Source organism: Clarias gariepinus, chromosome 28 (genome assembly GCF_024256425.1).
Source record: "Clarias gariepinus isolate MV-2021 ecotype Netherlands chromosome 28, CGAR_prim_01v2, whole genome shotgun sequence".
NCBI classification, from domain to species: domain Eukaryota; kingdom Metazoa; phylum Chordata; class Actinopteri; order Siluriformes; family Clariidae; genus Clarias; species Clarias gariepinus.
The window spans coordinates 12070184-12085804 of record NC_071127.1 but is presented as its reverse complement, the minus strand read 5'-3'; the positions used below and the strand labels follow the sequence as shown (position 1 = coordinate 12085804).

Sequence of the window (15621 nt, the reverse complement as noted above, 5' to 3'; positions counted from 1 at the left end):
ATAGCCACGCCCAGCTTAAAGGAAAAAAAAACCTCACCAGATTACTGTTTAGTTATTTATTCTCATTTATCAAAAAAGTATCAGGGTCTGGGTAGAAACTGCAACAGGCTGCAAAGTGCCTAAAGATGAAATTTCTCCTAATCTCTGTACTAATCTCCATTTTTTTTAAGCCTAAATGATGCATAGGTCAAGGTGTGACAAACAAAAAAACATTCCTCTGAGACTGTTTAGGGACTGGAAAAAGTTGGAAAGACAAATTACAGAATCATCCAAATATGATCAAAATATCATAAATATTTTAGCCATATAAATGTAGGTTAAGGATTTATTATGCTACTGCAAATGATGTATATTAAATAAATGAACATGTGGTATAAACATTAATGATTTACAGTAAAAATAAATAAACATGTCCTGACCTAAATTTAATCCTCCACATCCTGTATTAAACGTGATAAATAATGTAACATGTGCCTAATTTTTTTCTATTTTTTAAAAAAGTTTCATAAACACACAGTGCCGTGAAAGTATTTGCCACCTTCTGATTTTTTACTGGGATCATTATCTAATTTTAATATTACATAAATATAAGCTGAATAAATGCAAAATGCAGTTTTTAAAGAATGATTTTATTTATTAAGGGGGAAAAAAGCTGCCCAAACCTGTCATGAACGGGGTGTTGTGGCAGGTGTTGAACGCCGTGGGCGGAAGGAGCAGGCATAGAGGCAGAGGGGTGGTGTAACCAAAAAAAAGAGTCTTTTTAATGATAGTTAAACAAAGTATAAATAAAGATACAACCAAAGAAACAAACAAACTTAAATGATACTTAACTGTGTGCTAACAGGAGCTCTCTGGCAAGACACAGACAAGGGGAGAGACATAACACGCCCTGCGGCGAGACACCTAACACGCCCTGCGGCGAGACACCTAACACGCCCTGCGGCGAGACACCTAACACGCCCTGCGGCGAGACACATAACACGCCCTGCGGCGAGACACATAACACGCCCTGCGGCGAGACACATAACAGGGGGACAAACACAACAGGACATAAACGAGGTGTGGAGCTGAAACGAGACACTAGGGAGAACAGGAGACACTAGAGACACTGGAGACACTGGAGACACTGGAGACACTGGAGACACTGGAGACACTGGAGACACTGGAGACACTGGAGAGGACAGGAGACACGTAACGACGAGACGAGAGACCAAGAGAGGGACAGGACAAGGGCTAAAGACATGGCAATCAGCTAGGCATGGCTTCTAGCTAAACATGGTTAAGCATTGCTTAACCATGGCAGTTAGCTACACATACACCTAGCTAAGCATGTCTTCAGCCCCAACATGCACTAAGCTATACTTACCTACTAGCTTAACCACACTAGGGAATAGGGGCACAGAAACATAGACAAAGACTACCCAGTGGCTAGGCGAGGCAGCCCTCCAAGGCTAAGCGAGGCAGCACTCACAAGCTAGTCGTTACTCCGAAGCCCGGAGGGACCGCACTCTAAACCTAGGCACACTGGGACGCTAGGGGGAGAGGAAACACAGACAAGGGATACCCAGTGGCTAGGCTAGGGGACCCTCAAAGGCTAGGCTAGGGGACCATCAAAGGCTAGGCTAGGGGACCATCATATGCTAGGCTAGGGGACCATCATAGGCTAGGCTAGGGGACCATCAAAGGCTAGGCTAGGGGACCATCATAGGCTAGGCTAGGGGACCAGCAAAGACTAAGCTAGGGGACCAGCAAAGGCTAGGCTCAGGACACATCAAAGGCTAGGCTGAGGACGCATCAAAGGCTAGGCTCAGGACACATCAAAGGCTAGGTTCAGGACACATCAAAGGCTAGGCTGAGGACACATCAAAGGCTAGGCTAGGGGACACCTACAGGCTAGGCTCACTGGGCAACTCGGGGGAGAGGAAACACAGGATAGCTAGAGACACAGAAGGGCTATGGCTAGAAGCATGCTAGTACTGTAACTGTACTATAAACTCAACATAGCATTTAGCTAATCATGCTCCTAGCCACACATACACCTAACTGCTTACCTGCTCTAGCTAACCACAGGAACACAGGAGGACAGGACCGAATCAGCTCCACTAACACAGACACACAAAACATACACAGAGACATTGCCAATAAGAGAGCCCAAGTTAACACAACTAAAATCAAAATACAAATTAAACAAATAAAAACAAACCAAAATGCCCACCTAACTGACAGTGGTTATACCCAAAAATGCTCGACCCAGTTTCCCAGTCTAAACAGCTATTTATAGATTGGATGATGGCTACCTCGGTTCAGGTGTGCACCGCATCACCTGACCGAGGTGCCTGCTGGGAAACTGAGTCGGCCAACAAAAACTACAAACTAAAAACAGTGACCTCTAGTGGAGGACCCTTACAGTACCCCCCCCCTTAAACCGCTCCTCCGGAGCGCTATTGGTGGTCCCAGGGCACTTCCCTGGTGTCCCTTCACCCGACCCCGACGGGCTAGCTCCCCTAGTCAACTGTGTGGCGGAGGCAGCACCGGATCGCTGTTGTAGGCCGGGCGGAGGGGGCAGCACTGTATTGCTCTGAGAAGTAGAGCCCCTGAAGACAGTGCTGTGTTGTCCCCCAATCCGGGCGGCCGATGCAGTACTGGCTTTTCCTCCGCCGTGCAGCGGTGGGTGCCCGACATCGAAGCCGGGTGCTGGACGCTGTGCTGGGGTGTCGCTCCGAAGGCGGTGAGCCTTGAATAAGGGCTACTGGACGAAGGTGGGGGCCTCCACATGAGGCCTGCTGGTGTTGCTGGGACCTCCTCGAGGCGCTCGGCGGCTGCTGCTGCTGGGACCTCCTCAAGGCGCTCGGCGGCTGCTGCAGCGGTGGCCTCCCCGTGAGGCGCGAAGCGTGCTGCAGCGGTGGCCTCCCCGTGAGGCGCGAAGCGTGCTGCAGCGGTGGCCTCCCCGTGAGGCTCGAAGCGTGCTGCAGCGGTGGCCTCCCCGTGAGGCTCGAAGCGTGCTGCAGCGGTGGCCTCCCCGTGAGGCTCGAAGCGTGCTGCAGCGGTGGCCTCCCCGTGAGGCTCGAAGCGTGCTGCAGCGGTGGCCTCCCCGTGAGGCTCGAAGCGTGCTGCAGCGGTGGCCTCCCCGTGAGGCTCGAAGCGTGCTGCAGCGGTGGCCTCCCCGTGAGGCTCGAAGCGTGCTGCAGCGGTGGCCTCCACGTGAGGCCTGAAGGGTGCTGCAGCTGTGGCCTCCACGTGAGGCCTGAAGGGTGCTGCAGCTGTGGCCTCCACGTGAGGCCTGAAGGGTGCTGCAGCTGTGGCCTCCACGTGAGGCCTGAAGGGTGCTGCAGCTGTGGCCTCCACGTGAGGCCTGAAGGGTGCTGCAGCTGTGGCCTCCACGTGAGGCCTGAAGGGTGCTGCAGCTGTGGCCTCCACTTGAGGCCTGAAAGGTGCTGCAGCTGTGGCCTCCACGTGAGGCCTGAAAGGTGCTGCAGCTGTGGCCTCCCCGTGAGGCCTGAAGGGTGCTGCAGCTGTGGCCTCCACGTGAGGCTGCCGCTTTAGTCCCAGCCCCCTCTGCTATGCCTTGGTGGTCGAGCATTCTGTCATGAACGGGGTGTTGTGGCAGGTGTTGAACGCCGTGGGCGGAAGGAGCAGGCATAGAGGCAGAGGGGTGGTGTAACCAAAAAAAAGAGTCTTTTTAATGATAGTTAAACAAAGTATAAATAAAGATACAACCAAAGAAACAAACAAACTTAAATGATACTTAACTGTGTGCTAACAGGAGCTCTCTGGCAAGACACAGACAAGGGGAGAGACATAACACGCCCTGCGGCGAGACACCTAACACGCCCTGCGGCGAGACACCTAACACGCCCTGCGGCGAGACACCTAACACGCCCTGCGGCGAGACACATAACACGCCCTGCGGCGAGACACATAACACGCCCTGCGGCGAGACACATAACAGGGGGACAAACACAACAGGACATAAACGAGGTGTGGAGCTGAAACGAGACACTAGGGAGAACAGGAGACACTAGAGACACTAGAGACACTAGAGACACTGGAGACACTGGAGACACTGGAGACACTGGAGACACTGGAGACACTGGAGAGGACAGGAGACACGTAACGACGAGACGAGAGACCAAGAGAGGGACAGGACAAGGGCTAAAGACATGGCAATCAGCTAGGCATGGCTTCTAGCTAAACATGGTTAAGCATTGCTTAACCATGGCAGTTAGCTACACATACACCTAGCTAAGCATGTCTTCAGCCCCAACATGCACTAAGCTATACTTACCTACTAGCTTAACCACACTAGGGAATAGGGGCACAGAAACATAGACAAAGACTACCCAGTGGCTAGGCGAGGCAGCCCTCCAAGGCTAAGCGAGGCAGCACTCACAAGCTAGTCGTTACTCCGAAGCCCGGAGGGACCGCACTCTAAACCTAGGCACACTGGGACGCTAGGGGGAGAGGAAACACAGACAAGGGATACCCAGTGGCTAGGCTAGGGGACCCTCAAAGGCTAGGCTAGGGGACCATCAAAGGCTAGGCTAGGGGACCATCATATGCTAGGCTAGGGGACCATCAAAGGCTAGGCTAGGGGACCATCAAAGGCTAGGCTAGGGGACCATCATAGGCTAGGCTAGGGGACCATCAAAGACTAAGCTAGGGGACCAGCAAAGGCTAGGCTCAGGACACATCAAAGGCTAGGCTGAGGACGCATCAAAGGCTAGGCTCAGGACACATCAAAGGCTAGGTTCAGGACACATCAAAGGCTAGGCTGAGGACACATCAAAGGCTAGGCTAGGGGACACCTACAGGCTAGGCTCACTGGGCAACTCGGGGGAGAGGAAACACAGGATAGCTAGAGACACAGAAGGGCTATGGCTAGAAGCATGCTAGTACTGTAACTGTACTATAAACTCAACATAGCATTTAGCTAATCATGCTCCTAGCCACACATACACCTAACTGCTTACCTGCTCTAGCTAACCACAGGAACACAGGAGGACAGGACCGAATCAGCTCCACTAACACAGACACACAAAACATACACAGAGACATTGCCAATAAGAGAGCCCAAGTTAACACAACTAAAATCAAAATACAAATTAAACAAATAAAAACAAACCAAAATGCCCACCTAACTGACAGTGGTTATACCCAAAAATGCTCGACCCAGTTTCCCAGTCTAAACAGCTATTTATAGATTGGATGATGGCTACCTCGGTTCAGGTGTGCACCGCATCACCTGACCGAGGTGCCTGCTGGGAAACTGAGTCGGCCAACAAAAACTACAAACTAAAAACAGTGACCTCTAGTGGAGGACCCTTACAAAACCTACCTGGCCCTATGTGTAAAAGTAATTGCCTCCTTGGTAAATCATGAATTATCTGTGGTTAGTTTTTTTGGGAAACCTGTGTTAAAATCTACTTTAAATTTTACTTGCCACAACCAGGGTTGATGACTGCCAGACCTGTAAAACAACTTAAGTCACGTAATCATTTAAAATATAGCCTGCCTGACAAAGTTAATTACGCTGAAAGATCTCACAGAATCCAACGATCTACAAAGAAAAAAAATGACATGTATCAGTCTGGAAGAGGTTACAAATCTATTTCTGTTAATTTATTACTAGTATTATAGACAATCTTATTATTACTAGTAAAATTATAGTTAAATTCATAGTTTATTATTTTCGTGCAAGTTTTCTCTCATTTTCAGTCTTTTCCTCCTCCTTTCCTATTGCTGTTTTTTTTTTACTGCTCTTCTTCTCTTTTTATCCACCTCCCTCTTTTGCACTTGTTCTCTCATCCCCTCTCTTGCATCTAGCAGTGAAAGTGTGATACCAACTCTTCAAAGAGCTGCTCTCTTGCCTGCACACACATGTACACAAAGGCACACACACACACATGCACACACACTGAGATGTTTGTTCTTTGAAGAGGTAGAGAGCCAGAAAGTGGGTCCAGGGTCACCTCTTGTTCTTTATAAGAAAATTGGACTAATCTGTGGCTTTTTGCCAATTTAGTCATGTTATTAAAATAATAATGGAATTACAGCTATACATCCGTCTATCCGTCCATCTATCCATCCATCTCTCTATTTCCCTGCATTTCAAGGTCTGTTTTTCTTTTAAATGCAAATTCAGTCCATGTGCGTGAAAGTGGCTTTCCTGTACTACTATTATCTGAGGACTTTAGCCTGGATTTCCATACTTCTGTCTGTCTTCTCTCTCTCTCTCTCTCTCCCCCTTTCTGTTTTTCTCACCATCATTGATAATGAACTAAAAGTGGGTTGTCTGTCCCCTGTCAGTGAAGCCCATTTACACTCAGGATTTGGACTCAGTGCAGCGAGAACACACTAAATTGGTGTCAGACACCATGGCTAAGCAGCATGAAGCCAGCACCAGACGCAACTACATCTGAGTCGAGTTGGGAGGGGCTTTAACTGACAGATAGCATGTTCTCAGGATGCGACAAAGTGAGACAGGAATTGCCTGCCTTCGCATATTTAAACTAACATACACCAATAGAGAGGCAAATGCAAGAGTAGGATCCAAATGCATAGCTCCTATAAACATATGTATTATTATTAGTAGTAGTGGTAGTAGTAGTGATGATATTACCAATTGCAGCAATAGAACTAACAGTATTAATATTAGAGCAGTAGTAGCCAAAGTAGCAGTATGTAAGTTGTATATCTGTGATGGTTGTTATAATGATAAAAGAGGCAACAGTAGCAATTGCTGTAATAGAAGTAGCAATAGAGATGCAATAGTAATATCAGCAGCAGTAGTAGTAAGAGTAATTAATGAGAAGTTGATAAATTGACGTCATTTACTATTTAAAAAAAAAAGCTGTCCAAACCTGCCTGGACTGAGATGTGGACTTGCTGGTGTGTTTTGGATCATCGTCCAGCTGAAAACCCAGGTGCTTTTGAGCTTGTCTTGAAGTGATGGCTGGACATTTTCCTTCAGAATTTTCGATTTTCTGGTAGAGCGCGAAATTCCTAGTAATTATGGCATGTCGTCCAAATCCAGAAGCTGCAAAGCAGACCATCATGCTACCACCACCATGTTTGACCACTCTTGTTATAAAATGCTGTTTTAGATTTACATCAGATGTAACAGGATGCACACCTTTCACAATGTTCTTTTGTTTTATCAGTTTGCAGAATATCTGCCTTAAAGTCTTAAGGATAATCCAGACCCCTTTTTTTTTTGGCAAATGTGAGACGAGCCTTTGTGTTTTTTTTTTCTTTTTTGGTCAGCAGTGGCTTTCACCTCGGAACTCTCCCATGGATGCCATTTTTGCCAAAGCTTTTTCTTATTGTTAAATCATGAACACTGACCTTAACTGAGGCAAGTAAGGCCTTCTTAGAAGTCTTTAGATGTTGTTCTGAGTTTTTTTTTTTTTTTTTTTATAAGTCGTAGATGTGCTCCCAAAGGCTTAGAAATTGCTTGGTAACCCTTTCCAGACTGATACATGTCAATTACTTTGTTTCTCATACGTTCTTGAATTTCTTTAGATTAAGCGTGCTTCATTTGTCAGAAAGGTTCTATTTAAGTGATATTTTGATTCAACAGGCCTGGCAGTAATCAGGTCTGGGTGTGGCAAGTAAATTTAACTCGCAGATTCATATTCACGATTTAGCAAGGGCGCCGATAACTCTTTCAGATAGGAACTAATAGGTTTGGACAGCTTTTTTCCCTTAATAAATAATTTAAAAACTACATTGTATTTAATCAAGTTATCTTTTTAATCTAGTTATCTTAGTGTAATATTAAAATTAGTTCTCAAATTATCTCAATCATTTACGTCTGACAAATATGTAAGAAAAAAAAAAGTTTAGAAAGGGAGCAAATACTTTTCCATGGCCTTGTATAGTAATAAAAGCAGCAGCACCACCACCAGCAGCGGTAGTAGTTTTTGTAGCATTAGTGTTGGTGTTTGTGGTGGTGATAATAGTGATAGCATTAGTAGTGTTTGTGTGATGGGTGTCAGAACATCAGCACCAGTGACCAAGATGTTACCATGTGCTTTATTCATCTTAGAATGCCATGTAACTGTTTTTTTTGTGTGTGTGTAGCTATGTTTAATGTTGGTGAACATATACAATACACGTCCCTGCTATTACTCAAGTTATAATATACTATAACCAGTGACTGCAATGAACATCCATTTTTTTCACAAATACATATACTTTTTTATGAGTTTTTTTCCTTAGAAAAATAAGGAATGACTAAAATTCCTTTTGCTTTTTTCAGTATCGATAACAGTAAACTTTTAATAGCGAATACATAATCTGTGGATTTCCTGTGTGTATGAAGCTAATTATCCATGTAAACTTGTACATAGTAGTACAATTGAATCAGAGACTGAATTAATGTGTGTGTGTGTGTGTGTGTGTGTTTATGTGTGTGTGTGTGTGTGTGCACGTGCCTGTGTATGTGTTTTTGCATTTACAGGACATCACTGTGGAGCTCATGCGTCGTTTTGCCATTACTGGCACTCACATGGATGTCAGCGGTGTTAGCCATCACGGATCGGCGCTCCACACTCTTCCAGGTGCTCTTCGCGGTCTTCGACTCAGTCCAAGGCTTCGTCATCATCACCGTTCACTGTGCCATGAGGCGGGAGGTAAGGGAGTTCTTAACTAACACTCGGACACCACTGATGGATAATAATAATAATAATAATAATAATAATAATAATAATTAAGGAAGGGGAAGAAATGTAATTGAATATTTAATAGGCTGGACTTCTGCAATGCACTCCTCTTTGGGACTTCTGGGAAAAGCCTTCAACAGCTGCAGTATACAGTATTCAATCCTCATCCTCATGCGAGCACGTAAATACGACCATATTACGCCCATCCTTAAATCTCTTCATAGGCTACCTATTTTATTCAGAATTGAATAGAGGGTTGCCTTTCTTACCCACCAGTGCATATAAGGGGATGCCCCTCTATATCTCAAAGAATTATTACTTCACATACATGTACACGCAACCACCGTTTTGTCTTCAATACATCTTCTGAAACCTCCAATGACCAAGCTTTATACTATGGAAGATCTGGCTTTTTGCTCAGCGGCACCTAGACTATGGAATGTTTTTCCAGAGTATCTGAGGACACCACAGACTGTTGATGATTTTAAATCTGGTCTTAAAACTTATCTTTTTCATGAGAGCTATTGGGTCGAAGTAATTTGTAACACTTTAAGATTTGCTTTAAATCTAAAGTGTATTATAAATAAAATGTATTATTAATGGAACAAATACAACTGTATTATAACTATTTAATAATAGTAATAAAATAAATAAATAAATAATAATAATAAATATATATATATATATATATATATATATATATATATATATATATATATATATATATATATATATGCTTGTTTTTCTTTTATAATGGCATAAAAGAAAAATAAGCACAGTTGCTCCATTCAGTCATAATAACAAATCACCACATTATTACAGGAGTAGAAACCGCCATAATCCAACTACAATTTTTAATAAAAATGGGTTCTTTGGCAGAAAAGTTAAAAGAAAAAAAGAATTTAATATATTAAAGAGCTTCTTGAGAATAAAAAAGTTTGAGAACCCCTGATCTGCAAAACCACACACTTCTATAAAAAGAACCAAAAATGAGACCAAATCTATTCTCTATCCATACTGACATTTAACAGGCAGACATCGAACCCTGGCTAATGAAACACCAGTCAATTTAGTCTTACACATCTCTGTTAGCCATACCAGAACCGTAATGTTTTTTTGTTTTTTTTTATTACAGTGAACTTATATCCACATTGCTCTTTACTTGACAGAACATCAATCATTTCAAGATAATTGGACAGTTATGAAAATCAATTATTGACCCTGTTTCACAACTTTCAATTATTGAAGACTCTTCTTTGGAATCTCATTTGATATTTCAGGATCTAATGCAACACCAGGTCCTTAGACTCTCAGAAATCGATTTATACCAATTTTATCCAGATAAATCCCTGGATTTTAACATTCCAATAGTAATGCAGTTAATTTGGGAATTGACATTTGTGCCTCAATTTTAATAGTATCAACATTGAATTAAACAGGACCTGTTATGCAATATTCCCTTTAGTTGTGTTTAGTCATTTAAACGAGTCGTCTTCATGCATTTACAAAAATAAATAAATAAATAAATGACAATAAAAGGCATGATAAGTTTTTTTTTTCCTTTTTATTAATTTTTTTTTGTACTGACTCATGTTTAAACAATCCAATTAGATTTTTCCTTAATGACCTCATATGGAGTTAACTTTTAGTTGCTCAGATCTGCCCAGTTCAGCAGTAGCTCATTTACAAAGACATTAAAAAAGGTGCATTTGGAGGAGGAGCGGAAATCTAAGACTTATTTCAGCTTCAATATTAACAGACATACTGTAGTTTTGAAGACCTCTGAGAGCTAAAGCAAAATATTGTGGAATATGAGCAATAATTAAACATGCAAGTTTGCATGGTGTTACTAGAGCACACTCATTGACATGGCAGGCGGGGTAATATTTGAATCCTTGATATTTATTTTACATAAAGCAAGGTCAAGACAACCTGGGTTGATGCCAGAAACCATCAAATGCTAACCAATCCCAAACCAGAAGCAAGAAGCAAGGTCAGTCGGCGAAGCGGGGTGAGAAATACCAATAACAAAAATTGTGGAAAGACAGATCAAAGACTTATGCAAGGAGCAAAGTCAAGATTAAGGTAGTACTGTACACAAGATTATTACACCAAATAGATAGCTCTAGATAACTTACATGATTGTAGGCAAACATTCAAACAGAATAGTACGACCATGTGCTTTAGGTAATTATGGGTTACTGTACCAAGGAAATGAACTGGGAATCCAAATATAGTTTTTCCAGTTCTTTCACAAATTACTTGTCTCAATTATGCCTGATAATACTGGAGTGTGCATACTGTATATGCAAGGTTTTACCGTAGTGCCCAGGCTCTTGGAGCAAGGATACTAAAAAAAAGTATAGTCTTTGTTTGTATTCTAGTTACAAGCTATCACATATAGCGCTTAATAAAGAACTACATGTTTCTGGGGTGACAGGTAATATCAAAGCATTTGATATCTCTGCACCAGTGTCAGTCATTCTAGATTGTCTCGCCTACTGATTTTATCAAGAGAGAAAAGAAGACAGCGCTTTTGATATATTTTTTTAGTGACACATATACCATGGCGATTTGGAAAAAGTTGACAAAGTTGACAAAGTTTAATATATTAATGTAAACATGTCTTGCATTTAACTTTAAAGCAACAATAAATGCCAGCATATCTCTTTCTCTCTCTCTCTCTCTCTCTGGGCATGAGCTATTACTTTATAAAACAATAGCTTATTATAATAAACACATTCATATAATCCAATATTGTTAACATAATCCTATATACACCCAAGACTACTTTCTAAGGCTTGCTAAAACAATTAATTAGGAAATAAGTAAATAATGCAAAAAAAACTATCAGATGCCAGAATTCACCCATATTGTGGTATATTTAATAAATAAGAGTTTTCCTCCCGGCATAAGGAACGTGGGCAAAATGAAAACCTAGCTAATGCAAGCATTTAACATCAGTTACTTGCTTCTTGTCATTATGGAAATGTGAAAGCACACCATTTGGAGCAACATGCATATTTCCTCTTGTTTTACTTGTTAATAATAATATAATCTTTAAAAAAAAATAAAGAAAAAGATTTGATCAGCACTTACACATCAACTGATTACATCTGAATTGCATGAGAATGTAGTACTATATGCACAATTTTAAGAGCCTATTTACAAACCAAGTAAGTACAATCCAAAATAGGCTAGGGGTAATTTGTGTTTGCATTTGTAACCTAATTTCTTGTGTTATTTTTGAATGAGCTTTTCAAAAAAAAGAAATAAAACTGGATGTAATGGAAGATCAGTTAAAAAAATAAAAACATGCACCATATTGTGGCTCCAAATCACCATAGTGGGATTATAAGGATCAGAACCTTATTATTGAGTCAGAAAGTGCATTTTGAATTTTTCGTACATAGCAACTGCAGCATGTCCTTACCCACAATGCATCAAAGCTTTGCTCCAATTCCCTAGCACGTGTTAAAGTTGGCTGAGGTTTAGCACATCATAAAATACTATTTTGGTTGCAGGGGGAGAAATAGAAGTGTTAAATCACTAATCCATATATTTGAAATCAATACCGGAAACCTGGGGAATTAGAGTAAGATGAATCCGGAATTATTTCTTTCAGAATACATGAAAATCCCTGACAAGCATTTGATGTAATCCCAAATAGCTTTTTTTTTTTTTTGGCATAACAAGAGAACAGAAAGCGACCTAGTGAGTGTGCCAGGATCACGCACAAGCCACCCAGTTTGATGTGTAAATTACACCAGTTAGGTGGTATAGACCAACCAGGCAAGTCAGAAGTGACAATTAGCACAGAAAGTAGCTCATTTTACACAGTCTATTTAAGGCCGCTGTTGCTCTTCTGTATTCTGAATGAAAAGAACTGAGGCAGAATCGGGAGTCATTGTTGCCTCACCTTTGAGCCAGAAGTGGAGCAAGTGACTGGGTCAAGACAAGATCTCTGTGCAACCCCAATTGCAGACAGGGGGCTGATATTTTGAGACATGTAATGTGTGTAAAACGAAATTGGAAGGTTTAACCAACTGCTAGCTAAAAAAGTACTTAACAATGGCCTTGACCAATTAATAGAGAAGCACCTTTTGGACTTTTATTGACGCACTACAGACATGGAGCAGACATGAAGGGTTGAATGGCGTCCTGACTGACCTGTCATTGAGATGTCTTGATGCATTATGTTTATATTACATTCTTGCAGCACTTACCACGTGTACGGCATACATGCAAAAGGTTATCAGAATGTATTTATATCAACTCACTGGGTTCAATGACAATGTAGTTAGCATGTAATAAGCGCCTGATAAGGGCGCGGTGTGATCTGATTGAACGCAGTAATGATGCTGTTCGATCCCGTGTGCGTGATGGGAAATTATTGAGGAAATAACAGATGCATTGAGAACCTGCCAGGCACATGGCTAAGAAGTGGTATGAAGTTAATACGTTTTGACCGCATTCTTAGGTATTTTTAGGACACAGTGGAAACGAACAATGAACTGAAGGATCAGATAGGATTAAGACTTATAAGCAGTGCAAAGGTTTTTTTGTAAGTTATTTGATCACATTAAAAATATTTCAGAGGCCATGTTTTAAGGGCACTGGGCTCGTTTTAACATTAAGATTTGCAGTGAGAGGTAAAAAATAAATAAATTTTAAAAAGAGAAAATATTTTATTTTATATATATATATATATATATATATATATATATATATATATATATATATATATATATATATACAATGGAACCTTGGATTATGAGCATAATCCATTTCGGAAACGGGCTTATATTTTAAAACACTCATAAACCAAATCTAATTTTCCCATAAGAAATAATGGAAACTCAAATTATTCATTTCACAGCCTAAAAAATAAATACATAAAAATAATGAACACAAAATATAAAGTAAAATCCGAGGTTTCAGTGTATAGGATCCTTGTAAGCAACAGATGCAGAAGGTAGAATTAGATAGGGGGAAAAAAAAAAAGTAAATATATGTATAGTTTTTTTTTTTCCATCAAATTCCAGCTACTGCATCTGTTGCTTACAAGGATCCTGTTTCATCTATGATTGGTTAGGCTCTAATATAAGAGCTAATCATAGAGCATGAAGGCACGACTTCAGCCAGCAGGTCTGTTTTACCGCTTTATAAATGGGAAATACAGTAACAGTAACGTATCTGTACAGCGATCTCCGAGCAGAGTTTGGTAAACTATGTCAATGTGAAGAGCAAGCAAAATCACCTTAGTGATCAGTTCAACTGCCCTTATTGTTTCAAAAGCATTAGATGTGCGATATTTCTGAGCCACGCATTCCATGTTACACTAGACGCCGACGCTTTCATGTTAACTGTCATGCCTTCTGTAGTCGCAGAGTTCTGCACACTCTTTAAAAGCACACAGTGAGTGAAAGCTATATATTGTGGGAGGTGTCTACACAGTTTTCTAGCATGCGTTCTGTGTGAGATAGCATTAAAATGATGTGTAGAGTGATAGAAAGGAGAGATGGGAGATGCGTGTAGTTCAATATATGACGCTTAATATTCAATATATTGAGCGTAGATGGAATCATTAATATTAAATTTAAATCTGAGAATCATTTGGCTACACAAGTCTACACTGCTCATTATGCCTTACATCAAAGTGCATCATGGGTAGGCTCAGTATGTATTAGGGTTTTAGGGTGCATTAGTTGGTTACTAATCTATCGCGCTGCTTTTTGGGAATTCTCACACGTTTGGTATTCGTCTTGATGCTTTGAGACAGGAGTACAAAATTGCATAATGGTGCATTTACTAGTGAAGAGGATAAATAACAAGCATAAGTAAATAAATATGTAATTAATTAAATAGGTGGGGTTTCTCCCCATACCCCTGGTCTCTTAGGCACTGAATCATCTGACATTGTAGGAATTTTAGAAAAGATTTACTAATTTATTGATTTATTTTAAATTTCTGATTTATTTCAATCTATGTGTATATGTACGAAGTAAATTTATATACAGTACTGTGCAAAAAAATAGGAACAAGTGTTTTACTGTGACAGGCCTATTATTTATGTAACAACCTCATCACCGACCTCATTTCCCCTCTCATCTGTTCCAACCACTCAGCATTCAGCATCACCAGTATACTAATCACCGGCCTAATCATCTGCCATCATCTGCATCTGTTTCTCACTGGTTCATGCCTTAAGTTAGATTATTTTATTTTTTTTAAGAGTGAATGATTTATAGGTTACTGTGCGGCTTAACAAACAGAAATCATTCCTCTGAAACTGCCAGGTGCAGGAACTGCTCTAAAAATAAGAGTCAAAGATTTGCAAAAAAGAAAGTCAAGTCAAGTGGACTTTTATTGTCATTTTAACTGTATACAGTTTAGTACACAGTCAAACGAAACAAGGTTCCTCCAGGAACAAGGTGCTACATTCAACATAAATTGATAACATAGCCAAACTAACTAGCTAACTTAGAAACCCAATTAGCTGACTAGCTGAGACAAGGCATTTTTAAATTAACAGAAAACTACCTATAGTACAAGTCCTATACAACAAGACAATATAAAGTGCATGTGCAGATGTGCAAACAAGAGTGACAACATGACACATCATGACACATCACATGGTGATGAGGTAATGGTTCATCAGGTAATGAGTTGACGGCAAAATATGAAGAAATAAGGTATCAATACTTTTGCACACTAATGTGTAATGGATGTTATTTAGAAACATGTAGTGCATTTTAACCGAACCAAAAGGTAACAATATACAGTACAAAATCTCATATCATGCATTTACGTTTAAATATCAGTTGCTTTTGTGACAATCCTTCCAATGTTCATCTGCAGGTCTATGGGTAAAATATTAAATGTATGATTATTTTATATGTATGGAGTAGAGGTACTAATATAGGTGTTTTAAACATTGTTATTGTAATAAAAAAGC

The 15621-nt window shown here is 40.8% G+C and overlaps 1 protein-coding gene across 8 annotated transcripts in view; it reads left to right on the top strand.

Annotated features, from left to right (window-relative positions):
* The window catches only part of adgrb2 (adhesion G protein-coupled receptor B2), a 450506-nt gene that overhangs the window by 373105 nt on the left and 61780 nt on the right, over positions 1-15621 (top strand). For all 8 annotated transcript variants that reach the window (XM_053490019.1, XM_053490013.1, XM_053490018.1 and 5 more), the window contains one exon: positions 8462-8633. In XM_053490019.1, coding sequence (XP_053345994.1) covers positions 8462-8633 — 172 coding nt within the window. The remainder of the gene's footprint in view (positions 1-8461; positions 8634-15621) is intronic.